Genomic DNA, 11,880 nt, shown 5'->3' with positions numbered 1-11,880 from the left:
GGTATTATATATAGAGGAAACGTATAAATGTTATGGCAAAATCTTTAAAGGGCCCCACAAAAGAAGAACCCTAGATTTTGCTGGGGAAAAAAAACATCGTTGTTGATAAGATCTTTGCCCCACCCTCATAATATTTGTTCTTGTCTAGGCGGGTTTTTTTTTTTTTTTTGCTTTCCCTTTCGGAATTAGTTTGCTTATTGTACTTTCTCACTTCATTCTTTATTTCACTATTGATCAACTGATACATGACTGTTTAATTTTCTCTATCTGTCCAGGGCTAGCTAGAAGAAGATAAAACAGTTAAAAAAGCCAATGATTAAATGATTAAACTAAAAGTCTTGCTATAGAAGAAAATTTCGTTATTATATACATGCATAACAAAAGTAAATTGTGAATTAGACGGTTTTGATGGGGTTTTCAAAACATCATATCTCTGGTTGAAAGACAAATATTGATTGAAACATCGGCAGTGTTGGCTACAGTAAATAACAGTAAATTGTATGGTCTTCTCCTAGCAATCAAGTACAGTTAATCTAAATTAAAGTGACATTTATTCTCACTTTCTCTGTTTCTCGGGATCTACAATAGCATATATAGTACGTACGATATTAAGATTAGATACTTAATCAAAACCAGACAAAAATTAACAAAGAATAGAAAAGAACACGGAATTCATCATCATGAGGATGATGAACATGCAAAAATAAGATGTGAATTTAAAATATAAACTACATGAAATGTTTTTCCTCGTTAGGTGAGTATCTCATAATCTTATATGAATAAGTGAAATCAATAAGCAGGATGCGATAAGTGTGGTTTGTTTCCAAAATGTCAGCCTCATCTTTAATTACGTTGTTTTATGTCAAAACATGCTTGTGTTGTATAAGACAACAATTAAGTAGTTTCGTCTAGTTGTCTAACTAGACTCTAGAGCCTGACCCTTTTTTTTCCAAATATTATGTTCACCCTTATAGGGTTATGTATATAGTAGAAATCAATATAGATTCTTGATTCTTAATTAACTTTCTCTTCCCAAAGATCAAAACTATATGTGAACGTGTGAAACTGATCTCTCTCTCCCTCCCTCTCTCTCTCTCTCTCTCTCTCTCTCTCTCATACATGGATATTTGGATTCCATCCCATTCATGATACATGTTCAATTCATCAACGGGAAAATTTTTGTCAATTTGCTTAATATGACAAACGTTGTCGTGTTAAATCATTTGTTACCGGCTCCAAAACAATGATGTTTCATTAGCGTTATAGATGACATAACGTGATATCAGTCATCAAAATCATTACATGGATTAAATCTTTTTTATTGTATTTATTTGAAAAGTCATAGAATACATACAAGATGTGTTTGCATCACAACCCCTCGCAACTTGAACTAGATGCAAGTTTAATGAAGGGTAGCTAGCTAGCAATAATAACAGTCGTGTGCGTATGATAACTTTTTATTTTTTGTCATTTAAAATACACAGTAATTTTAATTTGGAGATAACAAGTCAAAGCAGTTTTCAATTAATTGTGAAATAGTCACCAAATTTGGATTCTCTTTTGAGAAGCCAGTGAAATTGAATGCAAAATACTACTACTACCCATCATAAATAAAAAATCTAATTTATAGTGTAAATTGCATTACAAACTAGATTTTATATTTAGGATTAGAGGCAGCATTACAAAAAATATTACTGTACTATTTTACATTAACTCTTTACCAACGGAGATTCGTTGTCATCATCATTAATTAGAATATTTGAATGCGATGTATAGCAAAAAGAAAAAACAAAATAAATATGTGTGTGTGTGTGTGTGGGGGGGAGAGGAGAGAGAGAGAGAGAGGCGTGTACATGCACCTAAGAAAGGACCAACATGATTATATGTTACTCATACATGTACTATGGCCATATAGCCATATTTTGAGCGGTTGACAAAAGTAGGGTTTTGATGATACGCAATTACTTATAATGACAAAGACAGATTGGAATGTTTAGACTTAGTCTTCAACAAACGGAAAATAGTTTATGGCCGCCTAATAATGAATCTTAACCATATGAGATACGTGGCCCATTCTTAAAGACATTATATATAAATATTAAAGTTAAAGTATACATTTCGTCCTTTAACTTTATATATAGTTTCAATTTAGTCTATTAATTTTAAAAAGTATATTTTTAGTTCTTTCACTTTAAAATTATTAGTCTTAGATGATAATTTAATATAATAATCATGATTATTTTGAAAATTAAATTTAATATGTTAGAACTGGAAATTTTTTTTATCAATATTTAAGATCTTAATATCATCATTTTTTTATTAAAAATTTTAGAATTAAATGACTAAAAAATAGTTTAAGGGACCAAAATAAAAATTGTGTAAAGTTAAAGGACAAAAGTATATTTTAGCCTAAATATTAATGTTGTTAGTTGTTTGAAATTATAAATTTGGGTTGGATTTTTGATACCGTAATATAAATGAATCCGGTCTAGGGTTAAAAATCAACGAAGATGAAGATTGCTTTTTTTTTCCCCAACAAGATGAAGATTGATATTACCTCTAATCTTTAATATAAGAACTAGTTTAATATTCAATTTGGTCATAAATATAATATCCCAATTTAGTTTATCTCTCACATTTACTCATTTTCTTAAAGTAATTATCATAATAGTTGTATATATTAAAGATTTCATCAAATGAAGTAGTTCTAACTAATACACATGATTAGTAAGGGTATTCTAGAAAAAATAACATATATTTATTATAAATAACTAACTTAACAAATATTCTTAATCTACTGAAATTAGTCAATTGGCTCTTATTTTAAAAACCAGAGGGTAGTATTAAATTATAGTTTTTCTACAAGTCATGCGTATTTAATTTATATGGTTTAATATAGTATATGTTTATAGTTAATTGTTTTACTCCGTCAAATAAGGGATTAAGGTTGAAGAAGGGAAACAATATTCAGCAAGATAAGTTTTTTTAATCTTCATTTGTCTTCCTTTATGTAGTTTCCTTGGATACTTAAGCTACGTTGTGTCTTATTACTTTCGCCAATGTTAATATATTTTATTTACTTAAGAATTTTCCACTGTCCCATTATGAGATTCTGCGACACTAGCTTTTTTATGCAGAGAGAGAAATTTCTCTATCACACAAAGAAATTTAAACCCAAAAAAAAAAAAAGGAACATGACAAGAGAAGAATCAAATTTTTGCAAATGTAAGACATTCACTAAGGTCCGATTACAGGAAAATATATTGCCAAAGATCATGTTTTAATTTTGCTTCGTGATATCTTTGATTTATATATATGAAGTGACTTTTGAGGGGCAAGTTACATCATTGAGAGTAAGTGCCTGCTAATCTTGACACTAATTGTGTAATTAATTTATTTTTAATTTGTTTAATTAATTCCAACGCCATCATCCACTAACCAATACCGAATTAAAGAGCCTCAAAGATTAAAGTTTATAATAATTAATGTGTTATGCACATGCAACACATAATCTTGAGGGAAAATTTTCTTGAGGTTGATCGAATCTTAAGAAAAAAACCTTCTCTCTCTATCTCACCAAGAGTTAATTAACCTAGTTAATTAATTTGTTGACTTTATTAACCAAAGACTTCTTGGAGCTGGGTGGCTGCTTCCCAAATTTAATATTAATAATTAATACCCCATCAAATTCCCCATTCCCTCATGATGATGTGTCATGTGCGCGAGCGCGGGTATATGATAGTGATATTTATATTCAGGGGATTTAGTTTGGGTGTTCAGTATCAAGTCTGAACCGTCAAGATTAAAATTGGACGGTTCAGAATAATATGATTTTGTTTTAATACCATTTCTTATACTTAATATACGAACTAGTTGGAGATCCCATTTTAATTATGAATATAAGACCTCAATCTACTTTATCTTTAATATTTATTTATTTTGCTCCTTAAATAATTTGCATGACGATTGCACATGTTAAGAATTTTTTTTTGAAAGAGTAATTTCAATAAATATGATTGATAGGAATATTTTACCCAAGACAACATCTGTTTATTATAAATAATTAACTTAACTAAGTTCATTAAGATCTACAAATTAGTTATCTAACTTTTATATTAAGGATTGGAGGGAGTAATTAATTATATACGTAATTTAGAATAAAAATTATCTTTTAATTTTCAGTTTTTGAAAATATAATTTTTTTATTTTAAAAATCATTAGAAGAAAAATTTAAATCCGTTAAAACTATATTTGGACGGTGCAAAATGATCTGGTTGCAGTATGAGTATCATGCTACTATCAATCTATCATTGCCACCGAAGATGTTTGTGATATCCAAGAGAAAATATTGGTTTTAAGTCTATGATAGGATTTTTGCCACAATTATATATTTATAAGAAATTAATAATCCCACTTTCCTAAAATTTATTGCTTCCAACGTCAAATTTGACTGATGGTTGATTATAATTAATTCAACCGACAAATTATACTTTGATCCGATTCAAAGCTCACTTCCAAAATTAATCGAGTATTCGAATTGAAAACTTATCAGGTACTAACAAAATTGGTCAGAAATAAATCAAGACAAAACATTAATCAAAGTTTAATTATAACCTATTCATGAGTTTTGATATAAATCAACATTTTTTTGTTGATGATGAATAATGATCGATTTGATTTAATATAATAACCGTTGTTATCAAATTCTTAGATAATAATAGAATGAGTTTAGGTACTCATCTTAATGATGAGCACTCAGAGCTCATCCTATCTGAACTATCCAGATGAGATTTAGATAATCTATTTTTTTTGCTTTTATTTTTTTGAAATAATCATTTTAAAGGGTATAGAATCTACAATAAAAATAATCTTTTAACTATCACTTTTTTTTAAAAAAATTGTTATATAAAAGTAATTAATTAAAAAGATTAATTAATTAAAAAGAGATGAGCTTTAGATGCTCATCTTTAAGATGAGCACTCAAACTAATAATAGATGAGATGAGAGAGAATCGTAAGACTATAGGACATTGATTAAGATCTTGTACCTATTAGGGTTCGGAAAATTATTTGGAATGATGTTACACTCGAGGTGTTATTATTTGAGTTTGAAATGATATACATGTCACGCCAAGGAGCGCTTGTGTGGATGCTTTTTCCATCGCAATAAAAATTAATATATTATTTAGTTTATGGGGATAATGGAAAATTAATATCTGGCCCTGGGTGAAGATGTTGATCAATTATATCATCACTTTATTACGTACAAGTGTTAAATAATCATGATGTTAATAACAACAATAATGATAATTATAAACTTGTTACTCTCTTATCATTTTTTTCAACCACTCCTTTTTAGATCTTCTGGTTGTTACACTAGGGATGATCAATTATGTAAATTGATAGATTTGATATGTGTGTGTGCATATATATGCTTTAATTAATTTCTTGTCGGTGCTTGATCTCTCTTATATTTTACAGAAAATAATTAGCTGGCAACAAACCCAGTTGATTGAAAATTCGGATTAAGACTTAAGGATGGCTGATTTTATTTTGCTTCTTCTTTTGTTTGCTGTACAAAATAGTAATATATCGTACTAAAAAAATAGGAGTGATTATTAAAGGTTGAGGGAGTAGTCCATATATATTAATTTTTTAGTTTTTTGTTCGGCGTAATTTTATTTATGATCCGTTATAAGTCAATCAATCTTTATGATTTAATAATTTATTCTTCTTTCAAACTTAGCGTTTGTCAAAGTTTATCTTAACTATTTTAAATATGGAATTTTGAATGTATGAATAATATATCTCTCTTTTTTTGACCTTGAAATAATATATCTCGTCGAAATCTTATTAAACATTTTTCGAAGTCTTTATATAGGAAAAATAGAAATGCTTGGCTTGTAGGTCTTTATCCTAACAAAATGCTAAGGTTGTCATATTTTTCTCTCTGTTTTTTTTTTTGCTACCTACTTTATGTAGATATGGCAATGGCAATGTAATAAAGAAAATTGGCCCTTCAAACTTGTTTTTGGGTTAAAAAAAAAAAATATTAACAAGAATGAAATTTGAAAGCAGTAGGGTTTCTCTGCCTAAATGGATCATGTGTGGGAATCAGTTCCGGTGCTCACATAATAACAAGTAACATGATGCTCATTGCTACAATGAAATTTACACCATTCAAATACAATTTTATGACCTAAATTTAAAATTTTTAAATTTTAAATAAAAATTATTTTTTTTAAAAAAATTACATTTATTTTAGATTATGTACTTATTAAAAAATTATTTTAAATATTAACAATATTAATAACAATATAATTAATAATCAATGAATACACCAACAATATTCCCAATTCCATTATAGTGAGTAGAACATACATAATCATAACATTTCAATTGAAACGACCCTTCACCTCAATTAATCTGGTATCATCATTATAAAACTTTAGAAACAGAGCGCGCGCACACATATATAAAGAATTATAAAGAGTGGGAGAGATATTAGAAAGGATATATACACACACATATAGAGAGAGAGGGGCATGATAATGAGATAGATGCTAAGGCAGGCTTGTCTGCGGGTGAGATTAAGGGTCAAGTGTCATTATCCGCCGAAAGCTTTGTAATTTACTCTTTAAAACATCAAATACACACACATACACACACACCACACTGTGTTCTTTCCTGTTTACGCACCATGCACTACAAAACCCTAGCCACCTCTCTACTAGCTACGACATGTTCCATCCCTCTCTCTCTCTCTCTAAAGAAATGGAAAACAATAGAGAGAGAGAGAGAGGAAGACTTGAGAGAAAATGTCATTTCAGAGATTCGTGACAATTAATACGCCGTTCAGTTCAGCCCTTCTTACAAAGGTCTCATATCAAGCTTATATAAGTTAATGAAATTAGTTTTTTTTTTTGTAAAGCAGCAAAATTACATGCAATGGAAGTCATTAGTTAAAGGAGTTTGATTGATAATTTGTCAGAGACATGAAAACTTTAGACAAAACATGTTATATTAAAATATGTTGAGGATCTTTATACTTAAGGACAAGAAGGGCTACTAGATGTAACAATAATTTTTATACGTAACATCAACAAATCACCCAAATTCAGGGAGCTGTGTTTTTTATAACAAGTACCAATAATAAAATGTTTTTTTTATATATTTAAAACATTGATTATTAACTGTCTAAGATAGGTTCATAAGGGGTTTCTTTCAGGAATTAAAGGCATAGAATAGAAGCTGTGTCATTTTTTAGATAAAGATAATGGTAGACATCAAGGGTTAATAATATAATATATATATATATATATATATATATTGTGGGGAAGAGTTAATGATAATGCAATTGAAACTTCCAAGGAGGGGCCTCAAACCTTAAATGACAAATTACGATTGAAAAGTCATAATTAGCGTGTGGTCCAATAATGTTCCCCGAGAGTCTATAACATGCCCTCTTGTTTTTGTTCACACATCTTACCTATAGCTTCCTTCATCATGAAAAAAATATTTTACTAGCATAAAATTAACAAAACATACTATTGCTATTATTATTACATTTTGGTTTACTTGAGGGATAATTCCTCCATATGTGTACACATCAATTTAGCGTAAATATGCAAGAAACATTCTATAAATAGTCAAAGTTCCACGCGGTTTAGGAAAATTTCCCACTTCTAGCCTTTCTCTTATGTTTGGCATCACGTGGGAGTCCTATCCTCCTGGCGAAAAATACATAAAAAGTTAATGACAGGTGTGAAATGTTAATTTATTGGTATTTATGTATATATACGTAAACATTATCTCCAAAACTTTAAGATTATTCAATTTGTCGACATATTGGGTCGACATTTTAATTGATAGAAATGATTTGTGTCAATCACTCTAATCTAAGTAAATTCACTTCAAGGACATCAATCACTAATATCTGAAGTGAGAAAAAAATACATAATTAATTATGCTAAAAAAATTAACAACTAGGGATTTGATGACAAGAATCAAGATGAATGGTGATAGAAAAGATAATGATGTAAAGATGAGTGAGGTGGATTATGCTTAATTAATCAGTCAAATTTATTGGCTTAAACTATGAATGAGATGTAAAAGTCAAAAGGAAAAAAAAAGGATTAAATTAACTTGGGATAATTTGAAGCAGTCGATAAAGCTATTAATGCTTCATCTTTTTCTTTCTTTCTTTCTTTCCTTCCTTTTTTTTTTTTTTGGCCTGAAGGATACGTTGTTCTCTACTGTATTTGTCTTATTCGACCTCATGGTATGGATGGACTTGAAGTTGGGAAATCTAAAAAAGATGATCTTGTTGTGTGGAGAAAGTGTTACAAAATAATATTAAACTCCTATTTATGTGCACTTGGTCATATTGCCTTGCATGTGCAAATTTCGGCTTCAATTGGTTAAGCATGTTAAAATAGCGAATTGTCACATCACATATATATATTGATCATTACAAAGTTGAAAATGATCCTTGTTTTTCATAAAACCAGGTTTACACTATGACTTTTAATCTTATCCACAAACATTGTGCGTGGATGAAAAAGGTATTCTTCAGTCATAATTTATCTTATGAGTTTAATCATAGGGAAATTGATAATTTCTCTTTGGTGAAGCCTGAAGGCATGACCCTGACTTCTACTTTTTTTTTCGTTTAACCATTTCAATACTAAACAAAAAAGCTTAGCGTCGATACCCCAAAAGAAAAGGGCGTCTTGTGGACTTGGACCCATCAAAAGAATTGAGGCTGATTACACTTTGTGTCAACATTCCAGTTCCCTTGTGGCCCAAAGAAAAAGGGAAGGATCCCTGGGACATGAATTTGGCAGTGAAAATGTCTCAGGACTGTAGCAATTATCCACAAGAACAGCTCCTATTATATTCTTTCTATACAGGAACTGGTAATGCAATAAACAACCTAAATCAAATGTCAGTATTACTATGAAACTGGGACTAAATCAGTATTCGGTAGCATACCAAATGTCGACTTTATTTTATTTTATTTTATTTCCAAGAAAAAGTGTCAGTAACATACACAAGTCTCGACTCAACCAACTATTGTTTTAGTTTATCACGTATCAAGCCAATAGATTTACATCTACTGAAAGATAATCACAAATTGGATAGCCAGAGGATGGAGTCAAGCCAGCAATATCAACAGACGTACAATTGGTGATTCCAGGCAGAGCAAGAGAATAGAAAGATGGACTCCAACCTGATCAGTCATATATAACCGGTTGGTTCTTTTTTTAAAAAAAGAAAAAAGAAGAGAAAAATTGAGGCATATAGGTTGTTATGCTAAGATCATAAACGTTGTATACAGTAGGAGTTATTCAATCTCAATCTGCTGAGGAGCTGCCTCAGTTGTTGAACCTTCGGTATCAAGTTCATCTTCATTGACACCAGCAGCTTCAACAGTCCTTGTGACCCATTCCTTAAGAGGCTCTTCTTCCAAATCTAGCCTTAGGACACCCGCAAAAACTCCCCCCAAGAAGGCCACTGGTTCCTGCGGAGACAGCGATTCAATACTGATCAAGAGAACACTTAAACAATTCTAAAAGGCAATTTAATACATGTATCTTCATGATTCATTGCGTCTATTTATTTTGCATAGACCAGGTCCAGCTTCTCCATCACTAATACCTTCAACCAACTCGAAAGGTGCCTTCTATCTAAATTATCAGCAAATGCAATAAAGTGAAATATGATCAATCATTCACGCAGAGTTGCCTATTGCAATATAGAGACTTTGTCATCCGGTGACCTAGTGTGATGCATTCAGCCATGATAGAAGAAAAGACATCAGTACATTGTTGCCTAAAATTCTGCTTACCAGATTTGACAGCTTACCTGAGTCATAGATTTCTGTTGTGGGGCGCAGAAGGGGGTGTCCCCTTTCCACCGTTTAATCACAAGCACTAGTCAAAATCCATAATCTTGTCATTTTTTAACTTCGCACTATAGTCAATAGTACTCATGTTACCCTCAGGTGTGTATCATATTTTGGTTCAAGATTGGATGGATACATATCCTTTCACACCAATTAGACCAGACTTGTCCAAATTCGTTCCCAGTCATAAATAATTACAATTCTATTGAACTTCCTTATTCCTAGCAACCTCATCAATGGCCCATTTGGAAGTAACAGAGAGCACTGAAGCCGCCAGAGCCTTTCAGTCAGTAAATTGATGGCGCGAATGATTACAATATTTTTTCAATGTATTAATAAAACGCACAAATGTTTTACTAGAAAGCGTCTTGGAGAACATGAACTGCCTCCAATGAAACGCCAAAGTAAGCCTTGAATATAAATAAATAGGTGAGAACCTCTACATGAACTGTCGTGCCAGACACTAGTGTCACACCCATTCCAATGAGAGACGAATTAGAATTTCCCCAATCAAGTAAAACCGTTTCTAATTTCTTTTAATGCAAATAAATAAATAGAACAATAGCACAGAATAGTAGTAATCACGGGAAGGAAGAAAATTAAATGACACTGAAGGATTGAAGTAAACAAATGGAACATGGTAGAAGGTAGAAATTATACCTTGACAGCTTCTTTGAGAATGGGGTCGTCAAAAGGATTGAAGAACAACGCTCGAACCCCACTTTTACCAGAATTAGCACTGGTAAAACCAAATCGAGAACGATTGTTTCTGCTTATACATTCCCATCGGCCCGAGAATGATGAAGGGCTCAGCCTAACATCCTTCAATTTGTACTGCCAAAAAGAACAAAGAAATACTCTGAACTTCAGAGAAATGTAGATATTAAAGAAAAAGAAAAGGGAAAAGTAAAACTGTGAAAGCATGAAGAATAATGATACCGAGGTAAGGGGGAGAGGAGAATGAAAAAGAAGAGACATGGTGAAGGAGAAAAGCGAAGGTAGAAGTCGATAGAGCCGGAATCTAGAAGATGCTCTGCAACTACAAATTGGGGGGAACACGAGCTGGATGGAAGGCGTGGCGAGGAGTTAAACGGTGCGTTTTGGACCACGGAAAATGTGATGCTTTCGTCTTTTTTTTCTTTTTGGAGGTTGGGCGAGTGAACAGGCGAAGCACGGGAGACGTGGCGCATTCTTAAGACATTGATTAATTAATTAATTGAATTTTTGAATAAGCGGTTGAGATGGGCTGAAAATGGGCGTGTGATGTTAGGGCTTTCTTTTGGGCCACAAAGCCTTTGTTTGTTTTTAGGCCTGATTAGAAAAAAGGCCGGGGGGCCGAGGTTATTGAACAGAATAAAAAATTAAAAGAGAAGACCTTTCCAAAAACAAAAAAGGTTTCTCGAAAATATGTCAATTAAAACATCAAACATTAAATGCTTTTTTGACCAGCACATCAAACATTAAATGCTAAAGTCCAGATTCTTGATCATAAAAATCCCAGAACATTAAAAAGGCGTACTTACTCTATATCATAAGCCTCAAATCTTGGCCCAAAACTCTAGCTTGACTCAAAACTCTAAATTAGCCGTAACTAAATATCCAGACCTGGAATAACATGTGTGTTGTCTGGGGTGGTATTACTTTTTTTTCACGTAATATTCCTAATTAATTATTAATTTTTAACCAATTAATCAAATTCTTCTGACTAAAATTTATTAAATTTAATCTTAATATTTTACAATAAATAAATAATTTTAACTATCTTTCTTACCTTACGCAAAGTAATTAATTGGAGCCTATAAAAAGAATCAAAGTAATACACACACACGTTATTCTTAATATGGTAGGTGAAATACAACAAGCGGGTAAAATTTTTCTTTCTACTGCACATAAAATTGGCTAATATATACATGACACTAGATAGTCTGATCCTTAATATAAGAACTAGATAACTAATTTAGAGATATTGAAAAA

At 31.3% G+C, this 11,880-nt stretch overlaps 1 protein-coding gene across 2 annotated transcripts; it reads right to left on the bottom strand.

Moving 5' to 3' along the window:
- Nucleotides 1-8,980: 8,980 nt before the first annotated feature.
- Nucleotides 8,981-10,958, bottom strand: LOC114754896 (UPF0426 protein At1g28150, chloroplastic). Of its 2 annotated transcripts, XM_028943742.1 has the most exons (4): nucleotides 10,846-10,958; nucleotides 10,567-10,740; nucleotides 9,314-9,522; nucleotides 8,981-9,231 (listed from the first exon to the last, which is right to left on the bottom strand). In XM_028943742.1, the coding sequence occupies exons 1-3, from the start codon at nucleotides 10,882-10,884 to the stop codon at nucleotides 9,346-9,348; spliced, it is 390 nt and encodes a 129-aa protein (XP_028799575.1). In that variant the 5' UTR covers nucleotides 10,885-10,958; the 3' UTR covers nucleotides 8,981-9,231; nucleotides 9,314-9,345. The 2 variants fall into 2 exon arrangements, with proteins under 2 accessions (XP_028799575.1, XP_028799574.1); XM_028943741.1 differs by having other exon boundaries at nucleotides 8,981-9,522; nucleotides 10,846-10,956.
- Nucleotides 10,959-11,880: the final 922 nt, after the last annotated feature.

The sequence above is a fragment of the Neltuma alba genome, unplaced genomic scaffold, assembly GCF_004799145.2.
Source record: "Neltuma alba isolate B1F8T4 unplaced genomic scaffold, ASM479914v2 tig00010223_pilon, whole genome shotgun sequence".
In the NCBI taxonomy this organism is placed as follows: Eukaryota; Viridiplantae; Streptophyta; class Magnoliopsida; order Fabales; family Fabaceae; genus Neltuma; species Neltuma alba.
This window is presented reverse-complemented; position numbering and strand designations above follow the sequence as displayed.